Here is a 22,893-nt window from a genome sequence, read left to right as displayed (position 1 = left end):
CAGTTAAGGATAGCTTGCAAATGATCAGAAGGCTGTCATATGTAGATCTTTTGCACAATTTTGCAGCTGCCTGCAAAATCTTTTTAATTACATCTGAATTCATTCAGATTTTTTTATTCATCACCATTGCCCAAATCAAATGAAGAAGAGTCTTCATAAGTAAACATATTTTAATGTTAATTAAAGGTTAACCTGTGTTTAGAGGTCGAAATTACTTTATATAGGTTGTAGGCAGTGGCGGCTGGTGGAGTTTTCTCCATGGGGAGGTATAAATTAAAAATAGATGTATACCAAAAACCAATCAAACACATACTAAGTTATAACACCAACAACAATAAACATTATAAAAACACTTTATAAAAACAAAACATAATTTCCCTGACAGTTTTAATTTTTGTAAACAAATCTTGCCCTTTCTTAGGCTTTATAAAGGCAAATCTGTGTTTTGCATGGTCCAATATTGTGTCACAAACCTAAAAAAAATAATGTACCAGTTTAATAATGGAGAAGCTATTAGTCAGCTTTATATTGTTTAATGTATAAAAACTATTTATTTTCTGAGAATGTCTTTATTTAAGAGCATTATGCAAATTAACAAACATCTAAAAAGACTAAACTATATTATATTATTTTCAATGTGAATTCCAGATTGTTCATTCTTCTATGCCTTTTCTAAAAAGTGTTTTAAATGAGTCCTTTATCCATGCTGGGTCAGATCCTGATGTTTGAAAAAGGAGGCAGGGAAAGCAGAATAAAGTGTTAGCCTCGCTACATGCAGTTAGCCAAGCTTTGTTGCTAAACCAGGTCCTAGAAAAAGAAGTTTCTTGCTCCATTTCTCTCTCTCTCTCCAATGCGTCTCCAACCCACGCAATTCGACCTGTCAATCACCAGCAAAACGTTTGTGCTGTGGTGGGAGGTGATGAGCAAATACGCCTCCTGTCACCTCAGGGCACACCAGAGCTGTGCCATGAGCTCTCCTATACCTTTGTATTGCAGAGGAGCTACTGCAAATGTACAATTTTTAACAAGAGTCAATGGGCAAAGATTTTTTCTCCATAGGGCGGAAATACGTCACCAATCCGACGAAAAATTATGCTTTACTAGTCATTAAAGATTAAATATTTATCTTGCAGATCTAAAAGATATATATGAATATATATCAATATATTTTGAAATATTTTAAAATTTAATTTAAAATTAAATTATAATTAAAAAATAAAAATGTTATGTCTTAATCAGGGTCAATGAGTGGGTGGGGTGTTGTCCTAGCACCCTCTATTGACCAGCTGCCACTGGTTGTAGGATTAGGATGCTGTAAACCCATCATCTTTTAAAGTTTTATTCCTGAAAAGAAAACTATGGTGCAACCATTCCGCAAACAGCTGTATGTCATGATTGTTTTAAGGATTTGACCCACATGCAGAGAAAACCACTCAGAGAACAAGGCAAAAGTTTAACAAGTTTATTGTAGGTGTTAACAGGAGTGGAGTTGGATCTGGAACTCAGTGAACTGGTGAACCGGAACTGGAAGTCAGAAGGGAAGATCACAGAGATCAGTTCAGGGACCGTGGGAATTTTGGCTTTCGTTAAATTTATGCAGGAGAGGGACTTGCGTTTGAGGGGGCTCTTGTCAATCCTTGAGAGCGGACAGGTAGACAAATGTTGGACCCCGAGGAGTTATGGAGCGGACTGCACTAGGATATCCGATTGGAACTTGAATGGATCATGTTGAGGTTTTCCCCTGCTAAGTGTGAACTCAGGCTTTCCTTCCAGGGGGAGAAGGTCCAGGTATCCAGTTATACAGGAAGGCTTTCTGCCAAAGGACAAAGACAAAAACACAATAAACTCAAAGAAACAAAGCTTGGTTAGACTCTGCTAATCTCAGCTTGGCTAGAGTACCCAAAACTGGCAAACACTCTGGCCTCGAGGTAGTGACAGTCCACTGCTCAAATACTCCTCCAGATAATGATCCAACGAGCTGCAGGTGTGCAGGGAGGCCCAATGAGGACAGAGCACCACGTGGTGAAGGAGAAAAAGAAACACAAAAACAACCACACAAACTGGATTCCTGACACTGTAGCCATAGTGGGGTTGAAAGAATTTTAAGTCTGTTGGACAAAATGACGAGAAGAGAGATTAAGGAATTCCTATGAATGGGTTCTGTAGTAAATACATCTTGATGTAATATATGTTTATTGAATGCAAAAAAAAAAAAAAAAAAGTCTAAACTTACAACAGTCTAGAGCTGCAGCATGCTTAATCATACGCAAAACCACTTTGACGTGATTTGGGTTATCTTATGACTTTTTATGTGTGACCATTGAATAGCTTCTAAATCCAAATGTATTTCATCTAGCCTTGTTTTTGATGTGATGTAACCTCATAAAGGTATTTACTAAGTCTTGTACAGCTGATGACTCAGTTCTAGTGTGTTTCTTTGTTTCTCAGATAGGTGTCAATAAGTCAACAATTGTAGACAGATGTCTTCATGACTGTTTGTTTCTCTTTCTTTCAAAAGTTAAAATCATTGTAACCTGATTGAGGATTCGATGGGATTTTGTGTATTTACACAGAACTAATTCACACTTTACAGAGTTAATTCAGTCAAATCATACAGACAGATTGGTTAAAAGTTTTTCATCTTGGTAAACCCAGATGATTGCATTGTGCAATTGACTTTTGGTATCCCTACTTCAGAAAGAGCATTTACGACAGTGGACATCTGCTTGCATTTTGCCTTTGATTTTGCACTAAGTCATACTAAGCATGCGTGTAGAGATAGTGGTGAGGGGAAAAAAAACTTTAACAGAAGGACACCTCCAGCAGAACCATTTTCAGTTTTAGTGGCCTTCTGCTGAGGCAGACTGGAAGTTTAAGAACACAGAACAGAGGCACAAAATGAACATAGAACCATGAATTTCTATATTAGAGAAGGTGATGGTAAACTGGCTCTCTAGGCTTTGAGTTAGTTTCCAAGTCTAGAGGCTAAAAAAGAGCACACACAGTTAGTTACAGTAAAAGCTGAGTCAGCAGCCATCTTTAGGGGAGAAACAGTACTAAAAACTGAAGAACAGAGCCAACTTTATCATGAAATCATCAATGGCAGAAGCTCAGTGGATGCTGCCCCTCCAGGAGGATGTCGCAGCTTAACATACTGTAGCACCCCACCACATTGCAACTACTATGAATGGAAAAAAATATAAAACGATAAAATTAAAAGTTTCAGTAAAACAAATATTGCAAAAGTTCCTTAAGAACAATGATTTATGTTCCCATCACACCTTGCAGTTTGCTGTGGAATGAAAAGATTGAGTATTGAGTGAGAGATAAAATATTTTAGGTTACAACTACAATACTGGATATGTTATGACTTAATTTTGTTGAAGTGCACCACTTAGACATTTATTTATACAGTCTGTGGATATACACTGTTAATTCTTTATGCTGTCTGTTTGTTGTTTGTTTTTTTTATGCCAATTCTAAAATAGAACCTTAACTCTATTTGGTTTTAACCAAGCACCCACTTGTATTTTTAAGTCTACCTATAAAAGTAAGGAATTTATGTAACATGCTGGAAATATATCATAGTCAGCCTCTGCTCCTTCAGGCTGTGACAGAATAAACTCTGTCTGAGCAGCTTGGATGAGCTATAGCAATTACATCCACTGTCACTGCAGGTGGTGTACATTCTAAGCATCCTTAACTATATACATTATCCACCTACATACAGCAATCATAGTACATTGCCTGTTTTACCATGCATGCTCAGTAATCAGCATTTAGAGCTTTAGAGAAAAATGTGTTTCCTCAAATCTAATCCAAAGATCAGTTATGAATTTTCTAGGGAATACTTTTTAAAGCTTTTCATGAAATGTCCAACTGGTTTGGAAAATGCTCATTATAAATAACACAGATATTGAGTGATGATACATCCGGTATTAAATGTTTTTGTCTCCCAGATTTATCTTTCATGGAAGAGTGGCCCAGCAGAGGTTAAACACTGGAAAGACATGATAAGTCATCCTCGTACCACCGTGGCCCAGTGGCACTCTCTCAAAGCCTGAGGGGCCCAGGAGCCAAACTGTCTAAAGTGTTACCCCACCCCACCCCACCAGGAAGTCAACGTGAGCGTCTCAGCACACATCCCTTCTCCCTAAATGCAGTGTTGGGCTGTCGACCATGTATCACCTCTTTGTTCTCAGGCCTCTTTGATATTCCTCGCCCTCAGTCCTTGTGAATCAGCCCTAAAATTGCACCACCTTGTCAAGTTCTGATTGCCACCTGACTCTTTTACATCGGCCTGAATGAACTTCAAAATGTCTTTGATATCTTAGCTCCCTTGTGCCCTCTTTCTGTACCATTTATTTCCCAAGATATCTTTCAGTCTTTCTTCCATCATATCAGCCATTCCTAGAGCCTAACATCAGAGCAGTAGCTCTTGCTACCCATGGATACAAACTACCAACCAAAAATGAATCAAACTGATAGTCAAATCATCCTCTGTGGCAGCAAGAGGGACTGTGTTTGAGCATAAGGGTGACCTGTGGGAATCATGTATCACTTCACATCTGATATCTCTGCTCCTTCTATTTCCATCTCTGATCCTGCATATCTTCAAAATGCCTAAAAAAAATAAAAAAAATCAGGAAATGAAGGAGTGACGGACTGAATTTCAAATGGACTGGAAGTGGACTCTGTTGTTTAAATTTTCTTTGAACGTTTCCCCTTCTCACTGCCACCACTGTAATTCTCCCATGGCTGGAACCCTTTAGTCGTCTGTGCGTGATGTGCGTGACGTGCCGTAATCCCAAATGATGTTCAACCCAAAAAAAAGGAGGCATGGACATGAACATTTAACACTGGTCTGAAAAGGCAAGTGTGGAAGATATGTTTCCATTTAGAAAAAAAAGAGGAGTAAAGTGATTATTGTACCTTATTTTATTTTATTTTTTTAAAGAAATCCTCCAGAAAGAAAATAAGCAAAAAGCCTCTCCCATTTGTGTGGTAGTGTGGATACATTTATGTATGTATGTGTGTATGAGGGAGTATTTTAGGCCTGCACTGCCAAATGGAGAGAAATAAATATCCTTATCATGATAAATTATGAATTCAGGCAGAGCTTTGTAATTTCCACCTGGTATATAACTATACTTTTGTCACGCTTCATTCTGATAGAGATGTGCAAAAAGCCTTAAAATAAATTCCTGTTTTTTTTACAGCAGAAAAAAATGCTGCAGCTCACTATCCAAATAATTTTTTGATGAAAAAAAAAATTGGGGTTTGATTTTTGCTTCCCTTAACCATCCTACACTCAAGAGTGGATGCAGAATAAACTTTGGTCTTTGGTTTAGACTTTGTTCTAGTTGGTTTAGACTTTTTAAAACACTGCTTCTGAGTTTTTATATGAGAAAATGTGAGCTAAACAATTTTTGTGTAGCTATTTCTTGATTTCTAATTTCCGGCACATTTTCCGGTGTTTATTTTGAGCAGTGACTCAAATAATCAGGAGAAGTTATTGCATATCAGTTCTTAAAAGAACTTACCTATTATTTTACATAAACTTGTGTTTTTTGTGTGTGTGCACATAATACAATGGATTTTGTCACTGCAGCAAAAGAAGAATTATTTAATGGCTGTTTACACTTTGTTAGCAGGTTTTGAATTTTTATCAAATCTATATGTTGAAAAAATGTATTGCAATGACCTCAATCACCCAATTATCACATCATAATGATGTTAGAAATTTCTTAGTAGAGAGTACAGAACGTATAAATGTATTAACTGTCAGATTATAGTGGATCCTTAAAGGTGTATGGTTGAAGCAAATTTGTCATCTTGACAATAATCCTAATATTTTTTTAACTTAGTATTTTTTTAAGTGATAAGTCTTAATAAAAAAGGCCAAGCATGATAATGATAAACTATGTTAATTAATGTAAGTTGCATTTAAATACAAAATCACTGCCAGGACAAAGAAAGAGATAGAAAGACAAATTACAAACTGGATATTTATTAATGGAAAGTGTTACATGAAACACACCCAAATAGCAGCAGGTGAGGTAGACACATTATTAAATATAATAATACAGAAAGGTGGCTGGAGGTCCTTTCTTTCTTGTTTATAGCTGATGTTGAGCTTAGGTTTTTCCACTTTGACGTAATGAGCTTACAGGGATTCACTGAAAAGGAAAAATCTAAGTAAATCTTTTTTTATATTTTCCTTTTCTTGTTTTCTAATTAAATACAGACAGGCAATAAAACAGAAACTAAATGATGAAACAATGACACATTCCAGTAAATCAAAACCACACTGTGCTCGTTAAGCACTGATGGACTGAGCTGTGCCTTAAAGCACAGCAGTGCATTGCCCAGACTCAGTTATAGCTGATTTTGTTTGGGCTTAGGGTCTGATTAAAGTACTGGTCGGCTTCCTCTGTGCTTGTTTTACTGCCTGAGCTTGACCTTCATCAAGCCCCATAGAGGGATGTATTGATCACTTGAGTGAAAACAAATTAGAATAATCAAATTTTAGGGGAGGGGAGAACTTTTACATTCCACAGTTTGTGTTGGTTTGTGCTGGAGGCGTGTACATGAATCTTCACTTTGTGTGAGTGTCAGTGTTCAGACTTTCTACTCTGTGTGTCCACAGTAAGTTTGAATTTACCATTTTGACATTGATTGACACTGTTTACTGTTTTCTAAATCTGTATAAATTTAAATGTACAAAGCAAAATGTTTTTTGTTTTGTTTTCCTAAAGATTGTCTGTATTTATATGACCTACTGCACTTGTTGGGGACTATGCTAGAGCAGACCTCTCCTCATAGCAGGGTTATTTTCTTCTGTCCTGTGTGTCTTGAGATGCAAATATCTCTAAAGAAAAAAAAATAAGCCTAAAATTTCGAGATTTAACCTCCTCAATCTCACTATCATTAACCGGAGTTTATGTTTATACCAAAGCAGCTTCCAGTGTTATATCATAAATGTCAGCTCCGCCCTTTCTGTCTGATCTCATCTCACTCAGCCAAAAAGGCGTCTCCTTAACATCTCAACTGACGCTGCACCAGAACGCCCCTGCCGTGCACACATGCTTCCTGGCACAAAGCGTGCTGCGTGTGCCTTGTTAACTCTGCCACGCCTTGCTCTTCACCATATGCCCTACCACTCAGTCTATGTAGAGGTGGAAGAGGGGTGTTGAGGTAAAAAGGGTAAAAAATAGGATAATCACAAAAGTCAGCTATTCACAGCGCTCATAGCTAAGTCTCAGGTCATGGGAGAAAGTTGAGAAGCTCCTAGAAATAAGGAGCAATAGATTCATTCATGTGTCTTAAAGGCGTTCTTTCTCAGACAAGAGACTTTTTATTTAAATAGTGATTAAAGAGCACTCCATTTCAGAGCTCATGAAGAAACGATTTAAATTAATGCAATATAATTTTTTAGTAAAGATATGATTGAAACCAAATATTTACATACACTGCATAAAAAGACACATAACCTTTATGTCAGTTCGGATATTTAGCTAAACACTAGAATAATGACTATTTTTCAGATCTTTTATATCAGATTCAGAGGTGTACATGTTTTGTATTTGTTTTGTTAGAATTGACCTTTAAACAGTATAAATTGGGTTTAATATTTGGAACATCACATGCTCACACAAATTTTTCGTTGGCCAGAGCTTTGTGATCACAAGTCTGAAACACTTTGACTTCCACAGTGTAAATAATTTATCATCCTCATTAAGGTTAGGGTCATTGTCCCATTTATGCCATTCAACTTCTTGATTTTAAAGTTTTATTATTCGGCTTTATTTTATTTGTTTTTTAAATGGATTCTTCATCTCTAAGTGACCCTTGATTCCATGTTTGTGCAAGATGTGTTTTACTATTGATGATTATCTGTAAGCAGATTTAGTCAACATCTTCACAAAGTAATTTGAAGGCTATGCTCTAAAAGATTTTTGTCTCACAAGCTCTGAATCCTTCTCCTCAATGAATGGTGAAGGTTAAACATTCCCACAATGTTTACACTTGTTTAAAATTTTAATGTTTAAAATATGGCAGATACTAAGAATATGAAAGATTCATTCAAATAGCAAAGGTTAGTGATTCCATTATAAATATCTTGGATAATTCTGTTACCTTAGAAGTAGTGCATTTGAGTTGTTGCTGAAAATTACATCCACAGATGTGACTCCATTTAACCTAAAGATTCAGAATCAGAAGCATAGATGGCCTTTACACTAACATCTCAGCTTCCTAAATTGTTTGACGGCAAAGAAATATTTTTGCAGTAATAAATAACTTCTCTAAAAAGTATAACTCCATTTTCTGGTGTCTAGAAAAGAGCAATAATGCTATTTTATCATCATCAGACAGATTTAAATCATTTCTGACAGAGAGGAAAAAGGGTCATGTGTCTTTGTATATCTTGTATACAAATATTTGGTTAAATGTAAGTTAATTAGGGTTTTAGTTATATTATTGTTTGTTTTTTTTTAGAGATCGAGCTGAAATGTGTCTTTCTAAACATTACATAGTCAACAACACTATCAAAGTTTGCCGAACAAGCTCATACATCTATTCTAGGGCATTCTATTAAAGAACCGCTGGAAATAAAGAGAGGTTTACTGGCAACACTTTGATTTATCTGATGTACGAATAATCGTGAAGTGTCTTGTATTTAAAAAAAGAAAAGAACGTATTTATTGGGGTAGTTGATATCTTTCTGTCCTCAGGATCACTAACTCCTCTTTCACTCTTTTTTTCTTGTGATCACACATCCGTGGGGTGCACAATGTTGAATATCAGCCATAACTTTTTTTTTTTATTATTCTGTACAGTGTAAATAATGATATAAATGTGTATATAAAACAAATATTCTTCTGGTCTGGTATTGATATAAACTTTCTAAAGCACTGTTTTTACTCAATTTATAGATTTTTAAAAATCTTTTATCGATAAAGATTCATTCTAAAGGCTCTGCTGTGAGATTAGATGCAGCTTTGGAGATGGTGAGTTGTTTGATATGAGAAGAGAAGATATTACAGTGATTTATAAAAATGGAACCTGATTCTTAAAAAAAAGAAATCAATAGCATGCTAACTGTGGTAACAAAAGTAATTTAAGCAGATTTAAATTATAAACTCTATTGTTGCCTTGGCATAGGCAGGACATTTTTACATGCTACAAAAGGCAAGTCATTTTCTTTAAACTATAGTTTTTGATTATTGAAGTTGGAATTTGTGAAATAGTTAAGTTTTCAATACCTTACTTTCAGCAGACCTATGTTTTTATTAAAATTTGTTTGCATAAATAATGGTTCTTGTTCCCTGGTTATCACCAACAACTCATGACAGGAGAAATAAAGAGAGGCTATAGAGGATGAGCTTCAGTTCTAGAAAGCCTTTTGACTGCAAGTCATCCCACATACTGTTGACTGAAAGCTATTTCACAAAACCCCACCAAAAAAAAGATTTCATCTTTCAATATTCTATTTTGGCTCTTTAAAAAAAAGCTATTATTCTAATTTACATGAGCGCAGTAATGCTTATGTTGTCATGACTAAGAACAGAGGACCCAGTATTCAAGGCAAGACAAACAGTGGATTACTCAAAAGCGTTTATTTAAAACAAGGATCTGCGGTTCCCCATATGCATCTAAGGCAGGAATCTCTGCAGGAGAGAAACACAGGTTAGTGACCATGATAATCTGACAGAGGATGATTATGAAAGCGCGAGTCACTAACCTGGTTTTAGAGTTCAGTCCGTGCCCAGAGCATGAGGAAGGATCCAGCTGGTGGGCTGCAAAAAGATGAGCAGAGTCTCCTAGACACTGCAGCCTCTGAGAACAGAGAACAAGCAGGAGACAGAAGCCAGGTCAGGCAAACAGCTCAGAGCAGGAACAGGCAGGATGAGAGGTCTATGAGTCCAAAGTTCAGGCAAGCTAAGTGGTTGAGAGGCAGAACAGGTAAGGATCAGGTAATCAGAAACATCAAGGAACTCTAAAAACACTCTCACCACTGGCAAGAGAAAACAAGAATAATAACTGCATACAAGCAAATTAAATAGAGGCAGGAGCAGGTGAATCAGATGAACAGTGATGAGAAACTGGGCAGAGTTAGGTAAATGAAATGAGCAATTAAGCCAGTCCTCAGTGCCAAGATCATGTTATACATTGTTTTACTTTTAACATGCTGAATGATTCCATGTGCAGGAAAGACAACAGATTTTCTTACTTTTGCCGGCATTTGTTTAATTAATGTTTAATTTGCATTCAAAAGTCAAGAACTGCAGATATTTTTCAGACAAGTTCTTGCATTAACTCCTAATAGAGACTAGTCTCAATCACTGCAGTCTGGTGAACCTGTAGTCTGAGGGTTATACTTGTTTCTGTTTCAATTATCAGACATAGTAGAAGTTTAATAACCTCATGCAACCAGTTTGCCAAATAATTAAAAATTATTTGAAATTTGCCCCGGACATTTTTTTAAGAAAATGAAAAATAGGATGTCTGGTCACCCTATGTTTCAGTGATTGAGTGCTTGTTGCTATGATGCAGCTTTGCTCGTTATAAACCAACCAATCAGCACACAGCTCATCTAAATATTCATGGGCATACCATAAAAGGAAGAAACCCTGTCTTTTCATTCTAGGGCTTTTAACCATGCTTGCATTAGGGCGCATAGAACAGCAAATATGCCCTTTTCAGCCCAACCAATGTTACACACCCTATTCAGAGACTTTAAGGACCAGCACCAAATACCCTATATAATCATTCTTTGACCCCTTTAAAAGAAAATTTAACGCAACATCCTAAAGATGGCATATAAACCCTAGAGTTCTGATTTTATCATAATGTTTGCCCTGTATTTTTCCCCCACAGTGTAAGCTCTGTTGGAGGCTGTTTTTTTAGTTGTATGAAGTTATTGCACATATCTAATTAAGGAAACAGCTTCCTCTGCCTCCTACACTTTGGTTTCAATAAGCTTTCAAAGAGTGATAGCATCTCGGAGAAAAATGGTGTTTGGTGTATCGCCAGGAAGTGTTTAATTTACCAACTCATTTGGTCTGACACCTCTCTAAAAATGGAGAGCTATCTTCATCTCTGATCATTATTGAACAAATCAGCAGCAAACTTGTTAAGATGATGGGACATGCATGCTGCCGGTGGTGCTAGATGAAAGTGAAAGCACGTGAGCCAGAAATTCGAGGGTGTCTGCAGCGCTGAGGATAAAACCGAGCTGTCACGACACAGGAAGCAGAAGCAGAGGATGACAGGAGCGCTGGGCTACAGATAGGCGCAGTGGGTGTGCGTGGGAAACTTGAATAAACACTCTAAACAAGCCTCAGAGCAAGAAAGAAGGGAATTGTACCCACCCTGCATGTGGGCTCTTAAGGTGGAATCCTTTTCCTCTTTCTTTTTACAGCCACTGTGGAGGATGCTCAATTATTGTCCATCAAGTTTTCTAAAAAAAATAATATGACCTACTTACAAATTAGACTTCCCACTCCTGTTTTACATAGCATGTAAAATGTTTTAATACATTTCTTTTTTAATCTTGTACAGATGTGTTTGTTTTTATCCAATCTATTATTTTAAAGTGTGAACAAAAAAAAGGCCGTTAAGAACATAGACAGAGGTTGCTGAGGTGTGACCATGTTATGCACAGTAGCTCTCATAAGTGTGTGATGTTTTTGTGATAAAAAAAACAACCCAGTTTTTTTCTCCCATAAATAAATGCATTATTTCCTGCATAATCTCACTGGAATTAAAACATGCTAGAAGTAAACTATCCAAAAGAACAATAAACTATAAAAAAAAAAAAAGATTGTAATGTTTTGTTTGTTAATATACATTTTGAAATGCACATTTCCCAGATTCTGCAAATGATATTTTCATTACTTTATAGGTTTTCATATGTATTTAATCCCGAGTTTAATGTTAAGTCATGGTTTGTATTGCTTATTCTTACATGTATTTGCCTCTAATACAGTTGTATTTCCCCACACAGATACAATAAGGTGATATTCTATTCTATTCCATTATATTCCATTATATTCTGTTCTATTCTATTCTATTCTATTCTCTTTTAACCTTGGTAGCTAAAGTATGCACCCTTTAAACATATGATTTCTTGCAGCACCTAGTAATTCTATTAGCATTCTGTTGTTGCTGTGATACTAAAAGATCCAAGTGCACATCATGCCTGTGGTAAAAACTACCTTTTAAAGATAAAAAAAATAAGGGTTAATTTAATACAACAAAAGAGAAATTTGGAGAGTAAGGCAGAGGAAGTGAAGAATCCACCAGTGAATAAAGAGTAAGAGTGTGTTTATATACTGAGGCAGGGAAGAGAATGACAAATGTGTCAGAGGAGCTGATAATAGATAATGTGAAGGAGCTGAGGCAAAATGAAGGCAGGGAAAATGAGAGAGAAGACTAATTATTAAAGGAAGCTGATTAAAGAAATAAATTGCAGGCCAAGAGGAAAAGACAAATAAAATAAATAAAGGCAATAACCCAAAACAGCAATATTATTAGCAGTCTTCCTTTAAGAAAACAGAACAAAAAAGCATAAACAATCATGGTAAGACCTAAATGAATGCAACTATAACAGGGAAAGGATGAAAACATAAACGCAGCAGAAAGCCTAAAAACATAAGGCTCACTTTAAGCTCATGAGATATCTCACATCTTGACTTGATTATGCTTGCCAAATGTATCTGGAAAAAGTTTTCAAAATTCTAAGAAAGCTTTTCCGCTGCTCTTTTGCCTTTATTTTAAATGTACACACAGACAAATGTGTTCTTACCTCTTGTTCAATGAAAGAAAACCCCAAAAATAACTTTAATCTGACTAAAGTAATAATAGATGAAAAATGTTATGGAGATGAACAAATAAAAGTCTGACATTGCTTTTTAACTATAACCTGTAACTGACAATGAGACAGTTACAGGTTGAAAGACAGTTGCTCCTCTCAGCAGGTATTTTGGCCCACTTCTCATTAGAAAACTGCTGCAGTCATCGCATGTTTGAAGGGTGCATTTTCCAGATGACATGTTTCATTTCCTTCCAAAGATCTCCAATAGGATTTAGGTCAGGGTTCAGAGAAGGCCATAGAATAGTCCAGGGTTTTCCTCTTAGCCATTCTTGGCTGTTTTTAGCTCTTGCTTTTGGGTCATTCTCCTGTTAAAGACTCATGACATATGACAGAGACCAGGCTTTCCGATACTGGGCAGCACATTTCTCTCCAGAATCCCTTGATAGTCTTGAGATTTAATCACATCTTGCAGAGATTTAAGACACCCAAGCCAGATGAAGCATAGCAGCCACAGAACATAACAGAGCCTCCTCTATGTTTCACAGAACGGACTGGGTTATTTTCTTGATATGCTTTATGTTCTCATCTGTGAACGGAGTCCAGATGCACCTACCCAAAATGATCTCAAATGATTAAAGATATTTATGTGACCATTGTGGGTTTTTATTTCCTTAAACGAACATGGACCAACAATTTTGTCCTCATGCCTTGTTCATGGACAAGTCTTTCTAAAACATACATTGGCTGAACCATAGAGTCATTGGGCCAGATTTATCAAGATCCAATTTTGCGTGCAGTAATTTGCGCTCGCAAACTGGAATTTTGCGCGAGGGGCTGAACAATGGTTTGCGGGTGATTTAACAAGAGCGATTGCGTAACTGGTGGCAGGTGCAAAACAGTTGGAGACGCCCTATTTAAATGATAGTTTTGCGCGTTTTGTGGTTTGCGGCAAAGTAGTTTGTAGTTTGTGCAAACTAGTGCATTACGAAATTTTAATCTTACAGTGTCACCCCCACCCCCTCCAAAAAAAAAAAAAAAAAATATATATATATATATATATATATATATATATATATATATATATATATATATATATATATATATATATATATATATATATATATAAACTTTGGCAACCTTTATTCCCTAAGGTGGTATGTGGCTGAATTTCTACTTCACTGCAGTAAAAAAAAAAAAAAAATTATAAAACAGGTGTTTTGTATTGGCCTGTATGCACATACCACATGGCTCATACCCGCAGCATTTGGCAGGTTGCTCCACAGGCGCAGGGGGAGAACCCCGACCCCGTCGGACAGCACTTCGGACAGCACTTCTGAAAAAACGAGATTGGGAGATCCCAGCTCTCGCTGCAACCGTACGCTGGAATGACCCAGATGCAAAAAAGTGCAATGTTGCAAGGAGTTTTGTGATATCTGGTATTGCGTGGGTCCTCCTTGTGGCTGGCTCCAGATCCATTCGGAGTTCCCCCAACAGCTCCAAAATGGCAATGCTGGATAAACGATATGTTTTGATGATCGTTTCCTCCTTCATTGCAAAAATATTCACACGGAGTGAAAAAATGCGTTCTCTGCGTCTCCTTGCTTCATTTCGATGGCTCCTTCTTGCGACAATAACCACATGGCAGCCTTCCTTTCTTTATCCCATGTGTGCGCATACAGACCATTTGCACCTTCTTTTGAAACGTGTTAAATATAGAGTCAGATACTGTTAGCAAAATTGCTTTCAGGTTTGATAAATCACTTTGCGAGTGCTAAATTAATATATTTACATGTTCTCCTCCTAGACGCACTTTTGCGTGTAAACGCCCCATATTGCATATTCATTGCTGAAAAAGTACTAAATTTAGCACGTTTTAAAGACCAAATCCTTTTAGCATGCTGTTGATAGATCAGTTTGTACATTTTTTAGCGTGCGCAGTGAAATAGCTCACGTTTTTATACACGCAAACCTTTGATAGATCCGGCCCATTGTGCGTTGATGTGAATCTAAGCATGGACTATCTATGACGCTGAAAAATGTAGCCTCTCTTCTTCAACTTTCCCAAATATACCCCAAAATTTTGGGTGTAGGCTGACTGATATTTTGGAAAAATCATAACTTCATCTACCTGGAACAAATGCCTTTGTTTTATCTATTAGTAAAACAGTTATTTTAGTGAGGAAAAACTGCTGGTACATGACAGAAGCATGTGAAACATTTTTTATACAGCTTCACCTTTTGATCTATAGATCTAATTAAAACAAGAATCTAAAACCAGTTCTAAATCAGATCTATTGGGCCAAATTCAAACTGTCATCACGAGGCTACTTATGTTAACTTCAAGCCTGATGATGTGGACATGAAAGATAACGTTATAAAAAAAATTCTTATTAATATTGATAAACATAACTTAATTTGTATATGCACATTAGTGTAGCTTATTTTAATGGCTATATATTTTTTTAAAGTGTGATTCAAGAACAAGCTTGCATATGTGACAGTCTGGGGTCTGTCTCTATGCCTTGGCCTGATGATGCACCTTGGTTACAAAGGTTATCCCTTTGGCGCATGACTTACATCCAGGAGTTTGGGGATTGAATCCTGCCTTTTAGGGCCATCTGTTCTATACCTTGCCACACATTCAAACTGTAGTTTGAATGTTATTCTGATTTCTGCTTCAGCTATTTTTACTGTTTCTTTAAACAGTCTGAGACACTTTGTTTCACTGTTGTTAACAAGAACTAAAAAAAAAAGGCATGGCAAAATGTGAGAAAATATCCGATGTTCAGCCTTCAAAAAGTAAAGGCAGAAAAGAAAGAGCAATATCAGATGGCAATGGAGGATCACATCAGGTAATGCTCTGTGCTGTAAGATTATATATGCAACATGTTAACATCCCCTCCCTGAGCTGTCCATAAATTTCAGCAAAATCTCAGGCTGGTTATCCTGTTCGAGTGCACCTCATAAAAAGAAAAAGCAGACTTTGGGGTGGGTTATTTATCACATGGGGTCCCAGTTGATATACTATCATGTGAAAATAGGACAGCTTTATTATAACATCATTTACACATTGGGTCATAGTTCTTTATTAAACTCAGCATTGTTGTAATTTGCTTATTTGTACTTTGTTTGCACCCTATTTGTTTCTTGATTAGAATCCATCTTAAAATCTATTGTCTTCGTTCATTGTCCTCCATGATAGGTAACACAGTTATCTTGTGTTAGAGTGGGCCTTTATGTACCGTTGTTGGTGCAAAAAAGAGTAAGTTGTTTTTCTCTCATCTTACCTTTTATCAAAAAATATGTCACAAATATTTTTGCATCATCAGATTCTGCTTGGATGCGCTAATTTTTAGTCAGATCTCCATGTCCCTGTGTAGTGAAGGACTCTTTAGAGTTCTGCTGTTATCATTAAACTCTGCTACAGTTTGTATGAGTCCTTTTGGAGCCAGGTAAACATCATAGCCAGGATGACTTTCCTCACTCATCAGGCACATGATTGTATACCAAGTGTGCTTTACCATATTGTGTTAGCCATCATATATTGTGAATAAAGTGTGTGCTGTTGCAGATTCACCTAATCAGTCTGCTATTTACTAACCCCAATGTCAAATGATTCATCTGGAAGTCTATAGTAAAATACATGTAGCACTGCATTGGCTTACAATATAGGATGGGTTAAAGAAAATGGTGTAATTCTGACCATCTTAAAGCGCTGCTTTTAACCCACATCACGCCACTGCCACCAGCATGTGTCAATGTGGTGTTTGCACAGTACAATTAAGTGTTTTTTGTGATTTGTGATTATGACTCTTAAGTTCATGTTTGGTTCTATCTGATCAAAATGCCGTCAGGGTTTGAAAGGTTTTCAAATCTTAGTTATACAGAATTTTGTCTTACAACTCTTTCTCATACATCTGAAGAAAACACGTTAAAAAATCCTACAGCTCTTTCTGTATATTTTGTCCGTAAAAGTAAAAAAAAAAAAATCCACTGGACTTTCCAAGATTTGCAGACGTTTCGCCACCTCTCCAGGAAGCTTTCTCAATCAAATTTCTTATCTGTATAATTTAGAGCTTCAATATTTTAGTTTCTATGACATCTATTGTATTCACTTTTACCAGCTCCTTTTGGGCAAAAGGCTTCTAATAAATGTGGAAAGAATATAGAATTTGGAAAAGTGGTTCAATATGCCTGGAAACACTTTAAGGGGAGATGTTCTGGGTAATATCCAACACTGACTAAGGTTAACAAAGAGACAGATGGCTGAAGAGCATATAAAACACAGAGGGGAACCCTTCTGACATCATCTCACGTCTATTTTAGGACAGGCTGAGAAAAAAAAAGAAAGAAAAAAAATGAAGGTCATCCTTAATCATTGCACGTCTTTTTGCGAGGATATGGACAATAAAATATAAACAAACCTTCTTCTGATGCTGGCTACTGACACTGTGACTTAGGAGCACGCCTACATCATAATTCTGTAGACGTCCACAAACCAGCTTGTCATCTGCTTTGAAATTCTGTGCACATCTCATGGCCAGAGGGCATCTCCCTACTGCAATCAGTACAAGGTTCCAATGAGCCAACATGACACACAGGCAGACAAAAAACATTCACCACAGTCCACAAATGCTGAACGTGTAGTACAACATGAAAAACAGGAAAACCCTGTTATATTTTAATAATTATAAGATTTAGTTTAATCTTTGTTCTTATCATGCATTTTATAAAATAGACCATAAATATATTTCACAGTTGGATGACCAATTTATGATTCCTGTCAAGGAACAGACTGTACTTATGTAAAATAAGGTTGTTTTTTTGAGCAATTGCATGTAAAATGTCCAATTAAAATTATAATAGTAGTTTAGATCATGTTTCTATGAAAATATAATTTCTTTAATTATTTTAAATCATCGTTCCTAAGACAAGATCAGTAAGGTGGCTATAATCAGGTGATTTTAACCAAGAAAGGAAAGCAATATGGTGCCATCTGGTGTCTGAAAATGGCACACGTGTTACAACCTTCATTATGCAACTCAGAGAATAGGCGCTCTGTCAGTCACAGCATCATATCATGTGATCCACTCATGCAGTACACCAAGCAAATCATGATTCCACAAGAGCAGCTCAACGTTTATTCAAAACCTTACAATACAGTCATCAGGAAGTCAGACAAGAAAATGTCATATTTTATTTTCCCAAAAAGCATCTCATAAAAAAAGCAAGTTAAATACAGTTATGGCTGATATATTTATAACACAACTATTAAGATCATGGTACTTATATTGATCCGGAAAATTCTCTTTCTTATTAACAGATTTTTGTTTGTTTTCCATCGTCCTCTTCTACTGACAATAGCCAAAGCAAATAAGAGTGGAGAACATGCCATTTATTTTTAAATCATATCATGGAAGCGAGGGAAAAGTGACAATGTATTCCTAGCATCATTCGTGTTGTTTTTCAATAGATAAATGTTTTATATGAGCACCTTCAATAAGACTGAATGAAGTGTCCAGATGGTAAAGGACCTCACTGGGTTCCTTTTTCCAGATACTCCAAACTGGGTGCATCTAATCTCTGTTCGTGGTTTTTGTTTTTTGTGAATTCCTTCAACATTTCCATAACTTCTCCTTGGTAGACTTCCGGTGTGGGCTGAGCTTCTGTAAAAACAACAAAAAAAGGAAATGGCAAATTGAGTAACATATAACACTGTGTTAACATAATTTAGATAACTTTAATTTTAAATAGCAGAAGAACAATAGGGACTAAAAAAAAGAGCTCTTTTAAAATGACCATGATTATTTTACATCAGAAATAGGACTGGTTGTGTGAGCTATTTAAGAAAGACAATACAACAGTGAGCAAAATTTTGGTAGCTGGAACGGGTAACATCCAGGAGATTATTGTCGAGCTACTTAGTTATTTTATTTAGTAAGGTCAGTGTTTAAGCCTCCAGACCTGATTCCCTAAAAAAATAAAATGTTGAGAGGATTCTCACAATATGTTTCGTTGTTTGGCTGTACTGCTCAACCACAGGCCCTTACTAAGGCTATAACAACTATCTATATCGACATATTGATTTTATGACTAAGGATATCGATGTACATTTTTTTTTACTTCAAAAGCTCAACTTTTGATATAGATGTGAATGAGATGGGCAAATGATATCCCATCACACGGGTCACAGATTTGTTCATTGAATTCATTAAAATCTTACAAGGTCAGATCTTATCAGGAAACATCATATGGTTATCCTAACAAATCGATATAAGATTGTATCATGAAAAACATCAGTGATTTAAACCTCTACTAGTGACATTTCCTCATTGAGATTTAAGTATCGCAATTAACCTTTAGGATAGGAAAAAATTATAATGAAGTATCGTTACTTTTATAACAGTACATTTTCCAGCTACTCTACTGACACAAAGTAACTTCACTAAGTGAAGAATTAGCTAGCTTTTAACCAAAAAACAACACACACATGAAATAATTTATGTTAAAATTAATATTTTAAAATACAAATATTTATACTTAAATTATATAAGTCACATTATAGGTTGATGTTTTCATGTCAATTTTCATCTGCGGATTCTACAAAGACAAATGAAGACCAAGAAAATATTCAGCTAACAGCAGATGCTGGCCTTTGGAAAAAGAAAAAAGAAAAACTACTGAAAAATAAAAGGTACAATAGAAAACTTAACTTATTTGTAAACTTTATTCTACCCACAGAATCCTATTGAATTTTCCATCTCTTTAGTAAAGGCATTCTGGCCAAGACTGATCCATAGTTTCATAAAAAAAAAAAAAAAAAACAACACCAAGTGTTCTAAGCAGAAAGCCTGAATATGAAAAGTTAACAGAATGCTTAAGTTGCAATATTCTGCTCATTATCTTTGCTGGTCCTAGAACGGCACTCTTCTGGACCGAGATTTCTGATGGATTTCCAGGAATCTGCTGCAACCTCTCCTCACGTTTGGGGGTCACTGCCCCGAGTGCCCCAATGACCTTCCAGGTTTTCTCCAGCTCTTCTCTGAGCCCCTGGTATTTCTCTAGTTTTTCATGTTCTTTTTTTCCTGATGTTGCAGTCACTTGGTATTGCTATGTCAACCACAACGGCTTTCCTCTGCTTTTTGTCCACCACAATGTCCGGTTTGTTTGCCATTACCATTTGGTCTGTCTGTATCTGGAGGTCCCACAGGATCTTGGCTCGGTCATTCTCTATCGTCTTTGGAAGTGTTTCCCACTTTGACCTTTGGGTTTCCAGCCCATACTCTGCACAGATGTTCCTGTACACTATTCTAGCCACTTGAATATGGCGCTCCATGTAAGCTTTCCCTGCTAGGATCTTACACCCTGCAGTTATGTGCTGGATTGTCTAAGGAGCCCCTCTGCACAGTCTGCACCTGGGGTGCAATTTTCAAACAATGATTTTGAGTAAGTGCCTTTTACACTTAAATTGTTATTTTCATAGTAGTAGTGGTTTGTGCAAATGGTATTACTCAGAAATAATGGTAGCGGTGATGTTCCTTTACACATTTTATATAGAATTATACCTTGCAATAATAATACCTAAATATGGTTTCCAGTTTTGCAGGCTAGTTTTTATCTAACAGTACTCACAGATGTTGACTTTCTAACCTTAGCTGATGACGTGTTTTAGAGTGATTTTAAGACCAGAACAGGGTGTATTGACAACATTTTAATTTTCATTTAGAGGTGGTAGAGGAAAGCTATGACTTTTTGAGACTTATTTGGAAATGTTTACTCTGGGGAAAAACAAAAACAAATGAGTCACACAAAAAAAAAAAAATAATAATTTTCTCACCCGTGGCCCAGTAGTAGATATCCCAGTCATTGCTTGGTTCATTGATCAGCCTGTCATACTGCTGCAACTGGCTATCAGTCATCGTATTCAGGTATCGCTTTGCAAAAAGGCTGCAAGAGGCACAAGGAACTCAATAAACTCAGCAATTTCTTCACAAAGAAAGTGTCACAGCAAAAATTACAGCAACACCAAATCATAAATTGACAAACACATCTGTTCTGATACTTTTGAATATCTGGTTCAAATGATTCAATTTGGTTGTTAAACAAATACCAAAGGCTTCTATTTGACTACAGTTATTTTGATAGCAGATCATTTCTGAAAACTGGTAAGCACTGATTACAGACAGGCACAAAACAACAAAAATTTTGCTGTTTTTTGGTTTCCCATATCCGATTTTAAAATCTATCACCAAAGAATTGATTTTAGATTGTTTTACACAAGGTTTCCTGTTAGACAGACCAATCTGAATACAGCTAGCTTGAAAAATATCAATGTTTAGATACTGCAGTAGACAAGCAACTTTAAAAGAAGTAAAATTGAGCCAAACAGAGAATACAAGAAAAAGATAACAACCTAAGTAGTATGCAGTTCTCCAACATCCCCCTCTTGCGACTCTCATAGAGGAGCCGTCGCCTCTTGATGTCAATGGGCTCATCTGTCTTCTCAACCCAGGGGGGTAGGGGGATCTCTAGCAGGTCTGCTTTGTTGTCATCAGGAGCATCTCCTTTGTAACCTCGAGATGTGACCATCCCTGTTAAGGCTGGTCTCCAAACTGATTGGCACATCCCTGTTACCACCTGACAGGAAACAAAAGCCATTTAAGTCGTTTTTCTCGTCACCCTCGAAATAGGACAAGTTGTCGATTTAAAGCTTTCTGTTTTATGTTGCAAAACAAGAGGAGATGATATACTTAAACAATTGAAGTCCAAGGAAATTATAATAATGACATTGTTATTTAGTAATAACCCTTCGGTCGATTCCCATGTGCTGCAGTGCGAGGTCCAACTAGATCCTACTTTTTTTTTTTTTTTCAGCTTCTCTTCATTGGCTTTATGTAAATCCATAACAGAATAAATTCATAAAAAAGTTTAAATTACGTTTTTCTTAGAAATAAACCTCTGATAAATACATCTCCATTTTATATTAAAGAACTAATTTTATTCTTTATATGTTTATATGTAGAGCACTACAATAATGGCTGTGTTGTTTTTTTTTCTGTGGAACCCACCTCTGCTTTTTGTTTCTTAATTTTTGGTTTTTGATTAAACATCAAGTTAGAATGACTTGGTTACTTTGAGCTAATTCTGTAGATATACATCCCTAAGCTTGAGCTGCTTTGTCTGGAGAAGGAATTTCCATTGGTGTATTACTTTATCAATTTTTAAAGGTTTCCTTTTAAAAATATCTTTTTTTGTTTGGTGTTGTTTTTTTTGTGTGTTTTTTTTAAGCAAACCTATCACTAATGGTTAGAGTTAACAAGTACATAAATGTAATTGGTGAGACAGAAAAGTATGCAGAGGATGTGGTTGGATAAATGCCAAATCGCATAGAAGAACAGTCTTTGACTTAAACTGAACTCTGTTTTATACACACTCACAATATAGATCACAACAACTCCCAAATGTTCAAAGGCGTTTCAAAAGCAACACCTATATCTTATTATCTGTCACGGTTTGTTTTGAATCAAGGGAGAGCGAACATTTAAATCCCAAAAAGCAGGTGAGAATTGTGTAACATCACCATCTGTCCTGTTGTACAACAGTCCCCTAACAGAAGAACGTACCATGAAAATTAAAAATAGCGACAAGATTTAAGTTGCGGTATTGGGAAACTGGACTCGTGTTTTGATATAGAAGTTTTGGTGTTAGTTTTTCTTTTACATAAAATTAGACTCAAATCTATTGGGTAACCTTAGCAAAGCAAAGGGTCTGTGATATCAGAGGTCACATTTCGACGAACACATAAGTAAACAGTTATTAAAAGGATAACTTACTCTTTTTGCAACAAGTGAAGCCAACATTTTAAGATTCTTTCTTGACGACCTAGATAAAACACCGTCCTTCGCCGCTGTGCAAATGTTTCTGCCTAGTGTTCAACAAAAATTACACAAGCAAGCGGGTTCACGTCACTGCGTGCCCGCCTAACGAATGGGCCGACTAGATACACGAACAGAACATGTGTGGTTGTTGATAGGGAACAAACTAAAAAACACGTCTTAGTATTATCTAAATTA

At 36.3% G+C, this 22,893-nt stretch overlaps 2 protein-coding genes across 4 annotated transcripts in view; one reads left to right on the top strand and one right to left on the bottom strand.

Annotated features, from left to right (window-relative positions):
• syt7b (synaptotagmin VIIb) overlaps positions 1-6,727 on the top strand; it is a 159,732-nt gene extending 153,005 nt beyond the window's left edge. For all 3 annotated transcript variants that reach the window (XM_038283871.1, XM_038283872.1, XM_038283873.1), the window contains one exon: positions 3,960-6,727. In XM_038283871.1, the coding sequence (XP_038139799.1) occupies positions 3,960-4,064 (105 nt within the window). In that variant the 3' untranslated portion in view covers positions 4,065-6,727. The remainder of the gene's footprint in view (positions 1-3,959) is intronic.
• Positions 6,728-17,932: 11,205 nt separating this feature from the next.
• sdhaf2 (succinate dehydrogenase complex assembly factor 2) lies at positions 17,933-22,812 on the bottom strand. Its single transcript, XM_038283790.1, has 4 exons — positions 22,654-22,812; positions 21,234-21,457; positions 20,658-20,767; positions 17,933-18,486 (listed from the first exon to the last, which is right to left on the bottom strand). The coding sequence occupies exons 1-4, from the start codon at positions 22,678-22,680 to the stop codon at positions 18,356-18,358; spliced, it is 492 nt and encodes a 163-aa protein (XP_038139718.1). The 5' UTR covers positions 22,681-22,812; the 3' UTR covers positions 17,933-18,355.
• Between the last annotated feature and the right edge of the window lie 81 nt (positions 22,813-22,893).

This window comes from Cyprinodon tularosa, unplaced genomic scaffold (assembly GCF_016077235.1).
Source record: "Cyprinodon tularosa strain WSP-4 unplaced genomic scaffold, ASM1607723v1 ctg197, whole genome shotgun sequence".
NCBI lineage: Eukaryota > Metazoa > Chordata > Actinopteri > Cyprinodontiformes > Cyprinodontidae > Cyprinodon > Cyprinodon tularosa.
Note: the sequence above shows the minus strand (reverse complement) of the source record. Positions and strands in the feature narration are given on the sequence as shown.